We start from the raw sequence: 19,658 nt of genomic DNA, 5'->3' as shown, positions 1-19,658 counted from the left end.
AGCCTGCCTTCCCCATACTGACTGTCCAGGTTCCAGTGACAGCTCTAGAAACAGTCCTGGCATTGTACACTGAGCCCACTGTGATTATAGGCAGATCCACAGACAACCCTGCTAGGAAACAGCAGACTCTGAAACTCAGGCTTCTGTGGGTGGCTCAGCAAGTGCTTGGGTTGCCACCAGAGCGAGCGCACATCAGCCAGACATCTGCACATGGAGCAGCCGTTCACACGTGTGTTTTCTGTTGTCACATGATGGGCTTCAAACCGTGGGGTTTTCTAAATTACACCACAAAGGTGTGCTCTCGTTTGGTTGGAGACGCTGAGTGGAAAGGAAAACAGTTGGGGTGAAGCAGCGGAGGTCCGGGCGCCCCGCTGGCCACCTGTGGGCATCCCGCGGCCCATTGCCTTTGAACAGCTGAGGTGTGGTGTCTAAGTGCTGGCGCCAGCACGGCAGCCTTCCTGAGAGCTGAGCGGGTGCTCGGGGCAGACACCCTTCTGGCCCCGTTCTTTACAGATGCAGTTAGTTAGTCCCCAAGCATGCTGTCTCACTGGGAGGCTAAGGCAGAAGGACTGCCGTGAGGCCAAGGCCAGCCTGGACTTCATAGTAAATTTAAGGCCAACCTGGGCTACATAATGAGATCCCTTCTCAAAACATGTACATATGTGCACGTGTGTACCTAGTCTAAATCCTGCTAAAGCGGGATTCCTAAACTTCAGAAAGAAAGCGGAAAAGAAGAGGAATGTTTTTTTCTGAGTACATTTTTTTTTTAGCTGTATGACACATTTAACACCTGGTGTTGCAAAAAATCTTTTAGAATTTCTTGTAGACATTTTTAGCTCTCTTATGATTTTAAATCTAGTTTCTCATTCATTCTGTTTTCCCCCTTAAAAAAAAAATGTCTCCTTTCTGTAATGTGTAACAGACATGGGGTCATGAAGTGATATTGGTGATGTCTTGTGAGAGAAGGGGGTACTTAGAGGAGTCGTAACTCCTGGAGAATTCTGCAAACACTAACATTGTAGAATCCCAAAGCTACCCCTGCCCACCGAGCTGCACCCTAGTCATTGCACAGTGCTTAGGGGATATTGAGTGAATGAATAAGAAATGGGCTCCTTTCTAATGGCCGTCTGAGGCTGCAGCACATCTGTGATCCTTGTTTGCCTTATATTTTCCTCTAACTGCTAACCCAGAAGTGAACGCCCTCCTCAGTTAGCCTAGTGCATAGCCAACTGCATTGCATTTGTGATTCCAGGCACAGAAGGATCTGAAGAAGGACCGTCCCCTTGTGCGCCGCAAGTCCGAGCTGCCTCAGGACCCACACACCGAGAAAGCCTTGGAAGCTCACTGCAGAGCCAGTGAGCTGCTCTCCCAGGACGGGCGCTAGCGTCTGGAGCCGCACGCCAAGCTGGGCCTGTCAGTCCTCTTCTGGATGCTGTAGAAAAGACATACTGTTTGTGCCATACCAGTCAGTTCCACTCAGAGGCAAAGCTTCCTCTGACCCGTTCTGTAGGCAGTAATGCACGTCCGCCTCAGCTCGAGATTAGGAGTTCAAACAATGGTGGCTTCTCTGGCCCTCCTGGCCAGGCAGGGAGCTGGGGGAGTTGGCAACAGTGTCATCACCATGTCGCTACCATCCCAGCACGGCCCTAAGTGAGACCCAAAGTCAGAGCCGTAGGAAAGCACCCAGGCTGCCATCTTCTTGTCCCCCAGTGGACCCTGTGTTCCTCTGACATAGGTATTCTGTGGTAATACCGGCGATGTTTCAAATCAAAGGCATATGTTAAAAGGTATCTCCTCCTTCTTAAGACTTTACAACCCTGATGTTGTTCCCACGCCTGCTGTGCCCGAGCTCGCAGTGGTTGGTTAGGTCTCACAGAGATGGCTTCTGCTCTCACATTCTAGCTGCCTGCCCGGAAAGAGGCCGACTGTCCTCCACGCTGGGACCGTCCAAGGTGTCTCTTTCCTTCGATTACTGGCATGGTCACCATGTCCCGCTTCCCTTAATGTCTACCGAAAGCCATATTTCATAGTCTGTGGTAGAAGCCAGGATTCCACCTGAGCACAAGGGAGAGCTCTGAGAAGCGCTTCCTCAGTCCACCTTGAGTAGAACCGCGATGTTGAAATTATGTGTTCACATTTTTATTTGAAGAATCAGATTTTCACCTACTTGCACATGATCCTTCAACAGGGCTCTTGAATTGATAAAGATTACAGGATCTAAGAATTCCACATTTGTAGAAAGCTACAGTAAATTAAGCCACTTTAGCCTAAATGCAGACTGCAGACTGCCCGTACTGCAGGCCTCGCTGTGTGGGCGGGCAGCCTCAGTGAGCCTTTCTGTTGGAAAAGCACACGCCACCCAGCTCACGAGGAAAAGGGCAGTGTCTGCGTCTCCGCTGGTCTCCACATGCTGCTACAGGCTTCCCAGAATCCTTGCATGGATTAAGCTTCTGTTTTCGATGGAATAGCACGAGGAGAAAAAGCTTAGTGCTGTGTCCAGTCTTTTTTTTTTCTCTCAGGGTGGCCAGAATTTTGACTTATTTATCCTGCTTGGAAGCTGCTTGAGATGTGTCCTGCTATCTGAACAGTGACTAGTTTCTTTTGTCTCCAGCATATATAGAACTTAGCGTTACATGTCCTGATGCATAAGATATGGTAAAAAAAAAAAAAAAAAAATGTGGTTTCTTTTAAACCCTGATTTTTTTTAATCGTGGTCTCGGGTATCCATGAAAAAGTTGTGAAATCAGATGTTGTCCCCGTGCGCCCATGGGGCCGGCTCCTGGGTCCCCATAGATGGCTGCCGATGCTCCTACCACACGGCGAAGGGCATGTGCAGGGAGGGAGAGCCAGTGTGGCTAACCAGGTAGGCGGCCCCAGCTGAGGGTGGACAGGGTGGCCACTTGGGTGAGAACACTTCCTGAGAAACTTGACAAGTATCTATCCACTTTACCATTATGAAATCTATAATTAAAAAAAAAAGTTGAGATGCCTTCTCCTCTTGAGGGAAAAAGGGTGCTTTTATTGTATAAAGCAGCGTCTCTGTGTTTTGATACCCCACTGTTTGAACTCTCGTCTTTAGCTGGTAGAGTCTCAGATATCCCTGACGTGGGGCATTCTGTGTGCGGTGAGATGGCCTGAGGCTCCTTTGCCCTGCGTGAGAAGCAAGCTATCAGTGTACGTGCAGGTGATTGTGCAAGGCTCAGCACGGCAGAACATCTTCTGGTCTAGGTTTTATTTCTGCTCTTTATTGAAGACAAACATTCGCCAATAAAGACACAAAAAAAAAAGAAAAAAGAAAAAATGTTTTGAGAGAAACTAATTTTCTTTGACAAGAGTATTACTTAATTTCTTGGCCTATTAAGGTTCCCCTAGTTAGTACTCGGATTCCCTGTGCTAATTGTTGAGCTTGTATATTGTTAAGACACACTGTTGATTCTGTACCAAACTGGTTTAAAAAAAAAAAAAAAAAGTACCGCGTTGAAAATAAACGGGTGACTGTTTTTCTTCATATGGCTCTAGTGTGGCACCTTCACTCTTTCCAAAATGTGTCTGTGCGCCAGAGATGTCACAGTTCAAGTGTCTTTCTAGTGTGGCTCTGTATGGCTTCCTTTGAACATTGTACATACATTGTGTCTTTGTTTTATGGTAATAAGTAATAAAAAATGTAGACTTCGTATTTTGTACAAAATGTCCTATGTACAGAATAAAAAAAAAGTTCATAGAAACAGCAAAAATAGGTTAAGTGGCACAGTTATTTTTCTTTAGAAAATATCTGTAACTTTATGCTTTAGTGAAATGTTAAGTACCAACATATTTTTTAACATTTTGTAATTCAAAACTTTTTTGTTTTGACATTGTTTATGAAGAAGGACTTCATGCACTTGCCATTTAATATGCTCTTTTATCTAATTTTAAAGAACTCTTTAAAATGGTGTATTATATGGACTAAATAAAGAACATGTGAATTTTACCGCTCAGCATGAAACTAAATTTAGCCATGGCATTGGGCAGCCTGGTTCCGACACACTGTCCCTGCCAGGTCAGGGAGCAGCCACTCCAGGGACACTGGCTTAAGGTGGGAAGCAGGTGTCTGTCTGCCCTGTGTCCCCCTAATGAGTATCGGCTGTACATGAGCTAGTCCTGGCCCTTCTTAGAAGCTGACCTGAAAGGCACCGTACTACCTCCCTCTCCGGTTGAAAAGGCAGGTGCCAGGCGTGGAGATGCACACTTCTGATCTCAGAGCTCAGGAGGCAGAGGCAAGCATCTCTATGAGTTCAAGGCAAATCTACAGATTTGCTACAGAGCGAGCTCCAGGACAGCCAGGGCTAGAGAGAGAGACCCTGTCTCAAAAAGAGAGAAAGGAAAAAGCAAACACGGATTTTGACACACAGCACTTGCTTTTCAGAGAGGCAGTGTGGATATGAATCCAGTGTTCAGAAACTGAATTAAGTTCCACCTTGATGCCCAACTAAGAGAACAGGGTAGATAGACATGCTGGGGGTGGGGGAGGTGAGATGAGGTCCTCGCTGGCCTGTCGCTCTCCTTACTGTGAAAAATCAGACTGAGAGGATCCTCGCTGTGGCTGTGTTTGATCTGTGTTTCTGTAGGCAGGGAAGGGTACCCCTGGGTCAGTAAGCCTGGCCCTATCACATGTCTCTGCATTTCTATCCCTTCTGGTGGGGGCTATGCAGTGGAGGCCTTGGGGCTTCCTGAGGACCTTGGGTCTGAGACTCACTGGTTACAAGTGTTTGAGGAAAGTACCCCTACCAGAAGCATCTATCTCACTGGTTAGAAGACATCAGGTCTGGGGTAGTGACTTAGGATTACTGCTTCCTCGGGCTGAATGGAAACTCCCTGAGAGGTCTCGGTCTTCCCTCTTGAAACTAGAGAAAAACAGCATGTTTGGTAACACCCCACAGCACAGGAATTCTTGGCCAGAGGTGTGCTGTGATTGACAGCCACCAGAGCCACTGGTGCCACACAGAAGCTCTTTGTCTCCAGACCTGAGAACTGGGTCACCAAGTCAGCAGTGGTGGCCAAGAGTACTCGACACCACCTTTGTTTTTAATTATTATTATATGTAACAACACTGAAGCTGTCTTCGGACACTCCATAAGAGGGAGTCAAATCTCTTTACAGATGGTTGTGAGCCACCATATGGTTGCTGGGATTTGAACTCAGAACCTTCAGAAGAGCAGTCAGTGCTCTTAACCGCTGAGCCTTCTCTCCAGCCAGACACCACCTTCAAGTCCAGGTGTCACAAAGATGGCGAACTGTGGAAGCACCCACTAATTGTGAGCTGGTGTATGAACACTCCAGGGTGGTCAGGAATCGAACTCTGAGTGAGGCCCCAGGATCTTGGAGAGGTGTGAGCACAGGACGGCAATGACTCAACACCTCAGACATCCGTTCTTACCTCACAGCGCTCCGGGGATATTGCCGACGTGTAAACTTAAGCAAAGTCTTCAAACGTGCTATGCCAAAATTCAGTCCCTGAAAGTCAACACATTAGCCTCTGTTCTCATTGACTTTGTGTTACTAATACTAACATGAAACATAAAAATCACCAGAAATTCCACTCACAACTAAATGAGTGTTATAGATGATTCAGTTGGGGAGAAAGGGTTTCCACTACCAGAAATCTGGAATCTGCCTTTAAGTTAACATTGGCTTCTTTGTGTGTGTGTGTGTGTGTGTGTGTGTGTGTGTGTGTGTGTGTGTGTGTGTGTGTATGTGTGTGTTGGGCGGGGGCGTGTTTTGGGGTTTGGCTTAAGAAGAAAGGAAGCAGTGTAAGTAGAGATTGGTCTACACCCATGGACCTACATATCCTTCCCTGACTCAGCCCAACATCTCCTTCATGTCTTTTACGAACAACAGCATTGTGTTTCTAGGGCGTTCGTTTTGTTTTTGAGACAGGGTCTTCCATCTTTGGCTTGGGCTGTTCTGAACTCACTGCATAGCTCAGACTAGCTTCAAACATGCAACAGTCTTCTTGCCTTCGCCTCCTGGGTTAACATGTTCCATTTAACAAGAGTTCTGACAAACTTTGTGAAAACTAGAAGTTGCTGGGCATTGTGGCCCGCTCTTGGAATTCCGGCCTGTGGGAGGCTGAGGCAAGGAGGGCAGAAGAAGCTCAAGGCCAGACCGGGCTATGTGAGACTCTGTCTCAAAATAAAAAGAAACTTAGAATACGTCTTTTTCTCTCCCTAATTTCTCCCTGGTCATATCCTGTTCAAGGCCAAATCGGCTAGTTGTTTGTGGGAAACATACCAAATACAAGCTGGGCCGAGCTAGAGCTTTCCAATACGTAATTTCAGAAACTGATATCTAACAAACCAGTTATTAGACCAAAGGGTCCTGACGCATCTTTTCAATTCTGTAATAAAAACACGTGGGAACAAATGGTTCTGCTACTCCTTCCGACAATGTGATGGGGAGAAACAGTGTAAAGGTTTAAGGAACCCCAGGACCCAGGTGGAGGACCAGGGCCCCTGGGAACCCTGGACTCTGCCCCTTCCACTGGGAACAGCTCCCCCATACATCAGTGGTTCTCAACCTTCCCAAATGCTGTGACCCTTTAATATGATTCTTCATGTCGTGGTGACTCCCAACCATAAAATGATTTTTGTTGCTACTTCATAACTGATTTTACTACTGTTGTGAATTATAAAGATAATGTGTCTTTCAATGGTCTTAGGCAACCCCAGTCATTCAACCCCCAAAGAGGTCATGACCCACATCTTCATATCTCTCTTCAGAATGTATCTTGAAGGAAGATGTGTCCCTTAAACTAATGTTGACTTCAGAGGCATCCTGAAGCCAATAGGGCCAGTTCCGAGGCCCCTGCTCGGACATGCTGATACAATGACCTTCAAGAGCCCTACCTTCCACCCTGGTTAGGAGACCTGAGCTAAAGCTTCCACTCCATCAAGGATAATTGGACTCCTGTTAAAGCATGGTTAGAATGAGAACGTTTGAAAGCTTATATAGTGACTCCACTGAGCACTGCCCAGGGAACATCGCCAGAGCAGACTGTCTGTCTTCTAAACAGGAAATAAGACTGAGACCCAAGCCTCCTGAAAATCGAAATGTTGACACCACACAAGCCACAGTCATGGTGACTCTGAAGCCATATAAAGCTGTGACCGCTGCTGCTGCAGAGCTGGAGCAAGGAGTCGTTTGTAGTCAGTGTTGGGGGTGAGGGGCAAGTTAGGCCAGCATTTACTATATGCTCTGGGCTAGCCTCAAACTCACAGGTAGCTGCTCCTTCTGCCTCCCAAGTGCTGGGATTAAAAGTGTGTGCCACCACACCAGGCAACAAACAGTGTTATTACTGAGTGATTTCAGTGCCATCAGATTCCAGGCAATCCCTTGGCAAATGCATGTGCTAGGAAAGTGTAAGCTTCTTTCATCACCAGTTCGAGGAAACAGATAAAGGCCTGCTGTGTAAGCCCATCACCAAGGCCCCACCGCTCTGCAACCCTGAGCTCTGGAAGTCTGGCACTGTGGAATTATACTGGGGAAAAGAAACAACCTGTTCATGCATCTGCATGAGAAGCTAAGGTGACAAATTCCATATGCAGATAGAGGGCCAAGAGTATGTGGCCGTGAAGCAGGGTACCCCAGGGTACTGCAGCACCACAGAGGCCAACAGCAAGTGCTTGAAAATGCCGGGCGGTGGTGGCGCACGCCTGTAATCCCAGCACTCTGGGAGGCAGAGGCAGGCGGATTTCTGAGTTTGAGGCCAGGCTGGTCTACAGACTGAGTTCCAGGACAGCCAGGAGTATACAGAGAAACCCTGTCTCGCAAAAACCAAATCCAAACAAACAAACACACACACACACACACACACACAAGCAAGCAAGTGCTTGAAAGCCAAGAGAGTGAGGACCCAGGCAACACAGGAATGGGAGAAGCAGTACAGAGGGGAGAAGAGACTCGGTCTCGCATCTTACTAGAGATGCCTTTGTGTTTAGCAGGAAAACGGTCTGTGTGGAATTTGTGGATGTTACCAGAGAGGTCAATGGTAAAGCCTGGGCCACAGCATTCCTAAGACGCAAGGCTTGTCCACTCAGTTTCAGAATGCCGATTAAAAAGACCAGTTAGGAAAAGCAGAGGAGATTAGATTCATTGTGGCCACATTAAGGAAACAAATGAGCCATGCTGACTCCCCACACCCTCAGGTCTATCTTTGGAGTACTAACAGGAGGTTGAGGTTTAGAGAGAAGACGAGTTATGTATAACTAAGCAGTCCTGGGTAAGTGTGCTCCCACACATCATTGGCAAGACTCCAGTGTCTTCTACAAGGTGGTCTCCAGTTGAGAGACCTGTGTAAAATCTCTTCCTAAGAGACAAGCCTCCTCTGACTGGCACCAAGCTCCAGCTTTTCCTTTATCCAACATTTTGTCCTAGTTATTAACTGTCAACTCCGCACAACTCAGTCACCTGAGAAAGGAGCCTCCATTGGGTAATTGTCATTATCGGCTTGTTTTGTAGATCTGTCTATGAAGGGTTGTCCTGATTGGTAACTCAAGGTGAAAGGTAGCACCACCCCATGGCCAGGTGGTTCTGGGATATACTTTTGTTTTTCGAGACAGGGTTTCTCTTGCAGCCCTGGCTGTCCTGGAACTCACTCTGGAGACCAGGCTGGCCTGGGATATACTTTTAAAAGTTATTGGTTGGCCTGGTCCGCAGAACAAGTTCGAGCACCTGCCCTCACACCCATCCTCACCCCCAAAAAAAGCTAAATAAAAAAAAATTTAAAGCAAGTTAGTGACCCACCAAGCAGCATCTTCTACGGTTTTTCTTTCTAGGTTTCTGCTCTGACTTCCCTTCATGAAAGGGATACAAGACTTAAAATCAGAGTATCAGTAGAAGAGTTGGTCTTAAGCAGGAGAGTGGGTAGTTGATCCGTTTAAATAGAAGGGAAGTTTTGTTGTTTGGTTTGCTGTTGTTTTTAAGGAGGGTGGGAGATTTGAAGTTTCTGCATATCCTTTTTCAAAATGAGGCTGTGGTCATGAGTTACAAATGAAAGAAAGCAATAGCATTCTCTCCCGGTCTCAGGAGTGTGGAAGATCCCAGACCTCCCAACAACTGTATCCACCTCCCGAGGAAAGAGGTTTTTAAGTCTCATAAATGGTGAATGACAAGTGCCCAATCTCCCATGGGATGCCACCGGCCACTGGTGATGGCCTGGAATCTATAGGAAGTAGCTGGCATTTCTCCATCTCCTGTGACAGGGCTCCCTCTACACCATGAAAAGGCATCAAACGGGCCATTTCTACAGTGCTCTGAAGAACTGTGGCTGCAGGAAGCACCACCGCCGGCTTGGGCAGCGGCACCCCACCGCTTTCCAGCTAGCTGGTCTGCAGGTAGGTGGAGGGCAAGGAGCTGCTTCAAAGTAGACACCCATAGTAGCAATTCCAGCTCGACCCAGGCGTGCCATGTGGGTGTGAGGAACATTACAGACAGGAGAGTGCAAAGCCAGCAGAGGCAGCTAAGCAGTCCCCCACCCCCCACCCCTGCAGTATAACCATCCTATCCAGACCCCAGGGCCCTGTGCTCCTGGAAGAACAAGAAAGTAATCCCTGTGGCAGGCGAGGAAGGGAAGGGGTCATTTCAGTTTATTGTTGGTGGCTTGCGGATTTATAGGACCGTTAAAAAATGCAACTGAATTTCAAAAGCTAAGTGTTGAAAACATTTTGAGACAATCTTACCACGTAGAAAGTCTAAGATTGTATTTTTTAAATGTGTTTGTTTCTGTGTGTGGATTTGCACATATGAGTGCAAGGCCCACGGAGTCAAGAAGATGGTGTTGGATCCCCTGGGGCTAGGGTTATAGACAGGCTGTCAGGATGCTCGGAGTCTAAATTCGGATTTTCTGGAAGAACTGTACGTGCACCTACCTGCTGAGCGGTCTCCCTAGGCCCCCAATTCCCTTTTCACAAAAGATGGGCAAATTGAAACTGGCACTCATTCAAAATTCAAATTCGTCCTCACCTCAGGTCTACCCTTTTCCTGCCGGCCCAACACCTTTTTCTCAAACAATCCACGCTGCAGCCAAAAGAGACCTAGCAAAACATTTCTCCAACCAGGCACCCCAGGCTAGCCCGTGAGCCCAGTACAAGCAATGTCCCTAATAACCTATTCATCGCCCTGTACCTTCAGTCTGGCACCGTGTGGGACACTCCCACTCCACCACTCACTGGCTCAAAGTCTGATGAACGCATGTACAGATAAATGTGGGGTCAGCGAGAAGAGCAAGATACAAGTGGGGAGGTGAGGAATCAAAAGAGGGTGTGTGTGTAAGACGGACGTGTTGGCATACGCCTTCCATTCCGGCACTTGCAAAGTGGAGGCAGAAGCATCAGAGTTGAGACTCAGCAGAGCTGCCCAGTATAAAAACCAAAAAGCAAGCGGATAACAGGGGTATCCCTGTAGGGTTGAGATGAAGTGTATGCAGAAAGCAGAGAATAGCTCAAGGTAAATAGGATATTAGCTCAGCACAGCTGCACCAGAAGAAGACAGCAGGACAAGGTCGGACCGATGAAGGTACCCGCCATCTCCGCAGGGAGAAGCACTGCGCAGCCTCCAAGGCGCACGTGACTGGATGAGTCACAACGCCAGGAAGCCACAGGAAACCTCGGTTCAGCATTTCGAACGCAGACTTAGGACAAGGCAGCGACATATAGAGGAGACACGCACAGGGGGGCCGCGTTCCTTGGCGGGAGGGGAGTGAGGACCGGAGACAGCCCGGACCCAAGCTTAGAAACTTGCCCTACAACCCACAGGACAGGGAGACTGCAAAGAGGTTTAGTACAAGAGCTTTAGTCTACATGTTGGCGCAGGGAAATGACGTAGCGCATCAACCAATCAGGAACTGCCTGACTCTGAATCTCGCGAGACTCAGGAGGTAACTGAGCCAATCGCAACGTCCCTTCTTCCAGGCCGCGGTGATTGGCTTGAGGACTCACATGACAGATGAGAACCACGTGACCACGCTCCTGGCGACACGTGACCCATCTGTCACGCTACTGTAAAAGTTGCTTCTGGACAGTGACCGTCTGGCGCTCCTGGAACTGAACGGCAGGTCGTGGGTTACAGCCCCGTCACTTCCCACTTGAAGGGCGGGGTTGGTGACCAGGGTCCCATGTTACCCCTGTAGCGTGGGTGGGACAGAGCCAGCCCGTACCCTGTAGCAGCTCTGAGAACTGAAGGAGCTGGGAGGCTGGGGATGCGGAGAACGGTGCCCCATTAATGAATACACTACACCGGTTAGGAGGGACTGGAAACACTTCCCACCTAGGACACACGGTGACATAAATAGGTAGAGGCGCTTGCTACGCAACACCTATGGAAGACCAGCACTCACACAGATGGGGATTTTGAGCACCCCGTCTTTCCCACTTCCACTTACTGGGTGCCTCTTTCTCTTTCCTTCTTTCTTTAATTTACTCATAAGACAGGGTCTCTCCTTGGCTGGCCTGTTTGTGTGTTTATTTGTTTGTCTGTAAAAAACAGGGCGTCTCCTTGGCCGGCCTGGAACTCACTGTGTAGACCCTAACTCAGAGATGTCCCAGTCTCTGCCCTCTTTAAGAATAAAGGCGTGCACCTCCTGTCTGGACTTTTTTCTTTTCCTTCCTTTCTCTCTCCCTCCCCTCCCTCTCTTCCTCTTTCTCCCTCCCTCCCTCCCTCCCTCCCTCTATCCCTTTCTTTTTAGTAAACTGCCTGTCTCTGACTCTGTCTCTGAGTCATACTGTTCACTGTTCTAGGACTCAAGACCCTGGAAATTCGTGCTGGTTCCCTCCAGACTCATAGCCATGCCTGTTCAAGGATGTCTGTTGCCCACTGCTTCCTGCCCAAGATACTGGTAACCCTGGAAGGTAGCCCTTGTGCTGGGAGTGCTGTGTCAGAAACATGGACACGATTCCCTCTCTCTCCATGATGTTAGAATAATAAATTGGCTGTTGGCTGTCTGCATGCCTTGTATTGATTTGTTGAGTAGTCCTTCCCCCCCCCCCCAAGACAGGGTTTCTCTGTGTAGCCCTGGCTGTCCTGGAACTCACTCTGTAGACCAGGCTGACCTCAAGCTCAGAAATCCGCCTGCCTCTGCCTCCCAAGTGCTGGCACTAAAGGTGTGCGACACCACTGCCTGGCTTGAGTAGTCCTATTTTGTTGGGTTTCACTTTATTTTAAGATTATGGGGCTGGAGAGATGGCTCCATGGTTAAGAGCACTGACTGCTCTTCTAGAGGTCCTGAGTTCAAATCCCAGCAACCGCATGGTAGTCCACAACCATCCATAAAGAGATCTGACGCCCTCTTCTGGTGTGTCTGAAGACAGCTACAGTGTACTTATACATAATAAATAACTTTTAAAAAAATTATGATAAAATTGCATCATCCCCCCCAAAACATCCCATGGGCCCCTCTTTCAAATTCATGGCCTCTTATTTCATTAGTTGTTACTACATGCATATAGGTATAAATATACATATTCCTGAATATAACCTGCTCAATTTGTATGTTAGCTATATGTATGTTTTCAGGGCTTTGGATAAACAGTTTGTTAATTGATAAAAACAAACTCTCTCCAAAGGAAAACTGTCTCCGCTACTAGCGTTCCTTCGTTGCCTGTAGTTCTCTGTGTAGGATTAAGGCCACTCAGCTGGGCTTGCCTATTTGCGATCTCCTTATTCACCTCAGTCTAGGCAGCCATGTAGGTGAGACTTTATGAGTGTAGTTTCTGCCATTGCTAGGAGACACAGTCCCACAGAAAACCCCATTCCCCTGGCTCTTACAGTCTGTTCACCCTCTCTTCTACAATGTTCCCTGAGCCTTGGGTACAGGATGTTTTGTAGTTGTATCCACTGGCACTGGGCTCCACAGTTCTGCATTTTGATTAGTTCTGGGTTTTTTGTTGTTGTTGTTGTTTGTCTTTTGTTGTTGTTGTTGTTGTTTTGTAATGATCCCCATCTCTTGCAAAAAAGAAGTTCCTGAAGAGGGAGGGGTGAGGACCATGCTTATGTGTGGATGTAAGGTCAAATGTTCAGACTGTTGTGGACTGTCGTTTTAGTAAAGTAGTGGTTGTGGGTTCTCCGAGATCCAACATCCACAGCATTTAATAGGTTTCCAGCACATAGCATAGCCGCCATCTTGTTGAGCGGATCTTAGATCCAGTTAGAGAGTTCTTAGTAACCGCCAAGGTGTGTGTGCCACCACCGCACCCTGAGGGTTGCCATGCCCTGCTGCTCAGTGTTGTGGTCCACAGGCATCAGACCTGGGTAGAACTGATGGTCACCTCCGTCCATTGGAGGCTGTCGTGGTGCCTTCTGGTCCCGTGAGAGCGGTCCTCTGGGAGGGGCTTTCAGGTCTGTTCCAGCTCAGGGGCTCTGGACCCTGGTTTGGGAGTGTGTGGTGTGTTCAGTAAGGTCAGCTTGTTGGTTTTGTTTTATAGATTTCTGTCCTTCTTCGGGGAAGCAGGGGTGATCTCATGTAGGCAAGGCCGGGTAATGTATTAGGATGACCTTGAGCCTCTCAGCCTCCTGTACCCACCCTCCCAGTGCTGGCCTTAGAAGCGTGCAGGATTATGTAGTGCTGGGGCCAAAACTGAAAACACCACACACTTATAGGAAACTGAATTAAATTGTATAATTATATTGAAGTAAAATAAGACAAAAATACCAATTATTAGATACTAATTTATTGGTTTATTTGATGATTTTCTGCTTGTGCTACCTATTCGCCAAGAATGACTTCACTTGCTACCTGAAACAGAAAACCCCTGGAGAACCACCTGAAATGATGGGTCGTTGCCCTTAGCAACCTACTGACTGCCACCTTCTGCAAAATCTCACTGGCCTGCCTGCCTGCCCTATCTTGTGGTTTTAGAGTATGAAATGAGATTATAAACCGGATCCAGAAGGAAACTTTTCAGTCAGAACCCATCCTGGTTTCAGTCCACGAGTGACATCTTTCACTGTCACTGGTCTTAGAGTGCTTATTTTAGGAAAAACTCCCGCAACATTTTTGGAGACCCAGCGAGATCTCACTACAACCTCAGTTGGCCCAAAGAGGCTGCTGTTCCTGGGCCTCTTAGGCCACTGAAAGTCTCTGGAAATGTACCAAGGGGTCTCAGTGACCAAGGGGACTGTGAAATATATGACCAGAGTCTCTGACTGGAAGAAGATGACACTAAGTTGGATGTCCAGACCTGGTAAGGACCCCTGGGGATAGGCAAGAAGCACCGGTTGTGGGCATGACCACTCTGCCGGAGACTGCACCCCATCCAAAGCCTCGATGGGGCACTGAGAACATAGCACCAGTCCCCAGATAAAAACCTCAAAGAATACTGAGGCATTTATGTTGGTCTCCAGAGAAATAGACTAGGAATTTTTTAGAATAATTTATTTTATTTTATGTGCATTCGTGTTTTGCTTCATATATATGAAGGTGTCAGATCCCTAGAACTAGAGGCACAGGCAGCAGGAGGTGCCATGTGGGTGCTGAGAACGGAGGTTTTCTGGAAAAGCAGATAGCACCACCAATTGCCCGGCCATCTCTTCAGCCCCCCATACTAGCAATTTAATCCTGAAATGTATTAACTTTTAAATGGATGGTGAATGAGTGTGTAGATGCTTGTAATGGCCCTATCGCCCTGTGGCTGTGGGATCTGACTGGGCTTACAGCTGTGGTTCCACTGAGATCATTTTGTCTGAATGGACACTCAAATCTCTTAAGAGAAGGTTAGTCAGCACAGGGTTATATCTATGGCCCTAAAGTAAGGCTTCTTAAGTCACTGTTAGATGGAGATAAGGCAGGTGAAGCAGGCACCTGTTTGAGGAAAAAGCCAGTCTTTGCCACACCACCCTATGTACCACACAGATGGGTCACACCGAAACTCATGTTTATGTCTGTGCAGTCCTTATGTGAGACCTGCTCAGTCCCATAAAGACACCAAGGAAGCATCCCTGTTAGCTTACACAGAGAATGAAATCTTGCACTACATGGTTCCAAGGCAGTTACAAGACCACCTGATCCTGACCACCCAAGGGAAAGGCCAGGTCACCCCCTCATCCAAGACCACGGCAGCTCTATCATCCAGCCACAGACTTGCCTGAAGAGGAGGGAGTGGCCCTCCATGATTGTGGAGAGAGTTTAAAGGTGAGATTTTCTTCTCACCATCAGACTTAAAGAATGAGCCACTTCCCAATTCAGGTAGGAGACTTTTTACTGATGGGTGCCAAAGTCTACAACAGGGAGAATATCCTTCTCAGCAACAGCCTCAAAGGTGAAAGACTTTGAGAAAAGAGACTGCTTACCTCAGGAGAGAAAGAAATTAAAAACAGATCAAGCCCTCTAGGAGGAGGGGCTGTGGCAATGGTGCACTGCCAGGCCCACACAAAAAGACAAGGTATAGTCTGAAGACAGACCTCAGCCCCTCCCGTTACCTCCCCACTGTTTATTCTCGGATGTCCCCGAGATCCCTCACAGAAGCCAGAAGAAAGGAAATGAGCCACTGATGAAGGAGCTAAAAAATCAGAACTGGCTGATACCAGCAGGTAGAAAAATAATTCCAGAGATCACAGCTAACAGATGAAATTTCAAGCAGAGAGAAAGCCACAGTTACCACCAGAGAGTTCAGCGCTCTTCTCTCAGTAATCTACAGAGCCACGGACAGACAGTCAGTAAGGAGGGTTGGGAATAAGTCCGGGGCCACAGCCCTGAGCACTTGCTAAGAATGCTCGATACCCCGAGGTCAATTTGAAACACAAAAAATAAGAGGAGGTGGAGGGTGAAGAAAGAGGAGGAGAAGGATAGAGAAGAATTAAAACAAACTCCCAACCACCCTGGAATTTTCTAGAACACTTAACAGCTGTAGCACACCCTAATACCCCTCCAGTGTTGGGAGCCCCAGGCACAGCTGCACTGTACATCAGGCTGCTCAAGACCAAAGAGAGCTGAACACGAAGCCTTGGGCCACAGCCTCCTTAGGAGGAAGGAAAGGGTCAGCAGAGGCTGGCTGTGAGGACGGTTGTGCCAAGTATCTCAGCGAGTCAAGCAAAAGAAGGCCAAAACCCAGTCACTGACTTTATCCAGGTGTGGAGGGTTGGTGATATTGACCAAGACACTTGCTGGGAACATAAGGACTAGGTAGGTGTCTTAGGGTTTCCTTTGCTGTGAAGAGACACCATGACCAAGGGAACTCTTATAAAGGAAAACATTGGGATGGAGAGATGGCTCAGTAGTTAAAAGCACTGACTGCTCTTCCAAAGGTCCTGAGTTCAAATCCCAGCAACCGCATGGTGGCTCACAACCATCCGTAATGAAATCTGACGCCCTCTTCTGGTGTGTCTGAAGACAACTACAGTATACTTAAAATAATAAATAAATCTTTAGGCCAGAAAGAACAGAGCTGACTGGAGCAAGCAGAGGTCCTGAATTCAAATTCCCAGCAACCATGTGATGGCTCACAACCATCACCACAGCTACAGTGTACTCATATATACATAAAATAAATAAATAGATCTTAAAAAAATAAAGGAAAACATTTAACTGGGGCTGGCTTACAGGTTCAGAGTTCAGTCCATTTTCTTCATGGTGGGAAGCACCGTGGTTTGCATGCAGACACGGTGCCGGAGGCAACCAAGTGAACACTGGCTTCCTCAAGCAGCCCAGAGGTGGTTCTCTTCCACGTGGAGCTTGGAGGGTAGGACCTCAAAGCCCATCCCCATAGTGACACACATCCTCCAATAAGACCACACCTATTCCAACATTGCCACGCCTCCTAATAGGGCCACTCCCTGGGCCAAGCATCTTCAAGCCACTACCACAGGAGAGCTGGAAATGTTCAGGACAGGGCTTGTTGTGTCTATTCCCAATGAATTTGCTGGAAAGAGCAGCAGAGATGTGGGCTTGCAGAGATGTGACAGAGTTTCTTTCTCCCTCTTGCCTCGCTTTGTTTTGACTTGATTGTTTGTGAGACAGTCTTACTATGTGGCCCAGGCTGTCGTAGGATTTGCCATGTTCCTGCCTCTGCCCGACTGGTGCTGCAATTATATAGATTCCCACCTCCAACCCTTTTAAAGAAGTAGGCTGAATGAAAGTGAATCAGGAAAGCATAAGGTGGGGGGATGGGTACCCCGGAAGCAGTAAGCTTAGCTGGGGACACAGGTTTGGTAAGAGATGTGGTTAGTTCTATTAGAGGGGAGAGGAAAGGAGCTAGGCAGTACCAGGTGCATCTAGGGCTTGGGTAAATTTTCTGCCCAGGAAGAGAGTCTTCATAAATCTTCCCTGTGGGTAGTGGAATATCTGCCGAACCACAGGCTGGCATTTGCTAGGTGACTGGGTGGCGTCACGCAGATGGATGAGGAGGTGAGCTGGGAAAGAAGGTCCCCTGAAAGGGAGAAAATTCGTGACCACCAGAGGGCGCAAATGGGCTGTTCTGTTCTGATGGCGCAAGGCTTCTCTGGGCTTCAACTCCGGATCCGGTGCAATCCTCACCCTGAGGCCCATTTAACACCGAACCAAGACAGAAAGGGGATGAGACTCTGGAACAAGCTTCGTCAAGAGTTTCCTTCAGCAGTGCCTAGTGACCCAAACGATGTAACCTGTCTGAAAGTATGACAGAGAAGTTCCAAACCTTTACAAACTCAGACATTTCCGTGCCCTGCTGCCCTTGCTCCCCTCCCGGGCTGGGAGCAAACATTAAGCAAGCAGCAAGCGTTGGGTGTTCCGATAGTCATGTCAGATGTGGGGCTGATTGTGATGCCCCAACACCAACCAGGTATGGTACGGCGCTCCGCGATTCTAGCGCCGGAATTACAGGCTAAGATGGGGGGCGGGGGGGAGTCCAAGATGGGATTCAGAGAAGAGCTATATGAAAACACAGCCTAGCCGGGCGTGGTGGCTCACGCCTGTAATCCCAGCACTTGGGAGGCAGAGGCAGGTGGATTTCTGAATTCGAGCCCAGCCTGGTCTACAGAGTGAGTTCCAGGACAGCCAGGACTACACAGAGAAACCCTGACTCAAAAAAACAAAACAAACAAACAAACAAAAAAAAAAAAAAGGAAAAAAGAAAACACAGCCTGAAGATGCTGGCTTGACAGTAGTCCCATTGAGAGACTGTGCTCTCCAGAGGTTCAGAGAGAGAGCAGAATACAGAGAAGGAGCCTGGCACCAAGTATTTCAACAGCACTCAGTATGGTATTTTAAAGTGATGTTGAGGATGGGCAAGATCTCTACACAGTGCATCACAAATTTATGACAAATTGTATGTCCTCTAGCTGCCACCGGTATCCCACATCAGGAGAGAAATGCTCTTCCCAGCTCCTCTCAACACTTGAAAGCAGATGCTTCCATGGACAGGAGACTGTGGAAAGGCCAGGGTAGGGTCCCATCCCCACACAGGGCCAGCTGAGTCCTATGCCCCGAGGCAGAAGGGCACCTTCAGGCAAACTCTGCTTCCTTGTCAGTCCTGTCTCAGCCTCAGCCTCTGGGATGATGCCCTTAGGAATTTTAGCAGCCTGTGTGCAGCAGATCTATTCTCACTATATTAAAAAACAAAAAAATTTAGATTTTTTTTTTAAAAAAAGCAAGCAGGTTTGATCCATTTGTAAATCCTTGTAAACAGATCATTTCTGTCTTCTTTGAAATATTAAAAACCCGAAGTCTGAGCCTCTTATCTGTTCCTTGACTTGGAGCCAAGTTGCATTCAGTCCCTTGGATAACTGAATGACTGTATTTCCCAGATGCTGACTCACAGTGCGGCCAGTGTGCAATCAGCCCCACCCCCACCAAGTCCCTGCAGGATTGTGAATCTCGGGTCTTTTGTCCTTGTTCCTATCTCTGCAGGTTACACAGAGGGAAACAGTAACACAGCACCTAGTGTCAGGTGGACATTCAGTATTGGTCACCGCTGGTGCGCCAGCATTTTCACAGCAGCAACTCACCACAGCATGTCTGTCCGTCCTCTCACCTCTGCAAGATTATTTACGGCTTCTTGGACATATTATACCAGGGTGGGCTGATGGAGGGAGGATGGGGATATTTATCTGCTCTCTCTCTCTCTCCCTCTCTCTCGCTTCTAGAAGAATCTTCTGGGCTCCACCAGCAGCCTCTGGGACCTGGCACTGGGAAATTGTGCAAGGAGTAAGCATATTGTAGTGCTTCCTGTTTTCCAAAGATGATTTGGGAGAATCAAATCATACCACCATTGTCCCACCAATCAGGGCTCAGCTTTCTAACTTGGCATTATTATATTTTTAAAGATCACTTTGGCTTAGTTCCTTCTTCATAATTGAACAGGCAAGTTATAACCTGAACTTTCAAAGGCCAGTTACTGTAAGCAGTGAGATTCTGGCCTTTTTGTCCTCCGTGTATGGGAGGGGTGATGGGTCAGATGCAGGGAAACTTAAGAGTGTAACTGCCTGCAGTTCCATCGAACGAGTTACCTGGAAGGGAAGCTGGAGATGGATGGGAAGGTGGCAAAAAGAGATGAAGACCAAGATAACACCTGCCATTCAAGGTCTCAAAGTTTAATGAAGAATTCCAAATATATAGGCAGGGGAAAAGACTGGAAGCTTCTCAGCAGAACCAGTTCAGTTGCTCCACCAGTGGCTAGTGTTTCTCAGGAAAATGCAGGTCCTTGAAGAATAATAGG

The 19,658-nt window shown here is 47.8% G+C and overlaps 1 protein-coding gene and 1 long non-coding RNA gene across 9 annotated transcripts in view; both read left to right on the top strand.

Annotated features, from left to right (window-relative positions):
• The window catches only part of Ppp2r5c (protein phosphatase 2 regulatory subunit B'gamma), a 140,047-nt gene extending 136,373 nt beyond the window's left edge, over positions 1-3,674 (top strand). For 5 of the 8 annotated variants that reach the window (XM_052185018.1, XM_052185020.1, XM_052185023.1 and 2 more), the window contains one exon: positions 1,253-3,674. In XM_052185018.1, the coding sequence (XP_052040978.1) occupies positions 1,253-1,384 (132 nt within the window). In that variant the 3' untranslated portion in view covers positions 1,385-3,674. The remainder of the gene's footprint in view (positions 1-1,252) is intronic. The other 3 variants (XM_052185019.1, XM_052185022.1, XM_052185025.1) reach the window with 2 other exon arrangements.
• Positions 3,675-10,996: 7,322 nt separating this feature from the next.
• On the top strand, positions 10,997-11,975 carry LOC127687835 (uncharacterized). The gene is made up of 2 exons (XR_007978507.1): positions 10,997-11,089; positions 11,772-11,975. It is a non-coding gene; the product is annotated as an uncharacterized LOC127687835 (long non-coding RNA).
• Positions 11,976-19,658: the final 7,683 nt, after the last annotated feature.

Source organism: Apodemus sylvaticus, chromosome 6, assembly GCF_947179515.1.
Source record: "Apodemus sylvaticus chromosome 6, mApoSyl1.1, whole genome shotgun sequence".
NCBI lineage: Eukaryota > Metazoa > Chordata > Mammalia > Rodentia > Muridae > Apodemus > Apodemus sylvaticus.
Note: the sequence above shows the minus strand (reverse complement) of the source record. Positions and strands in the feature narration are given on the sequence as shown.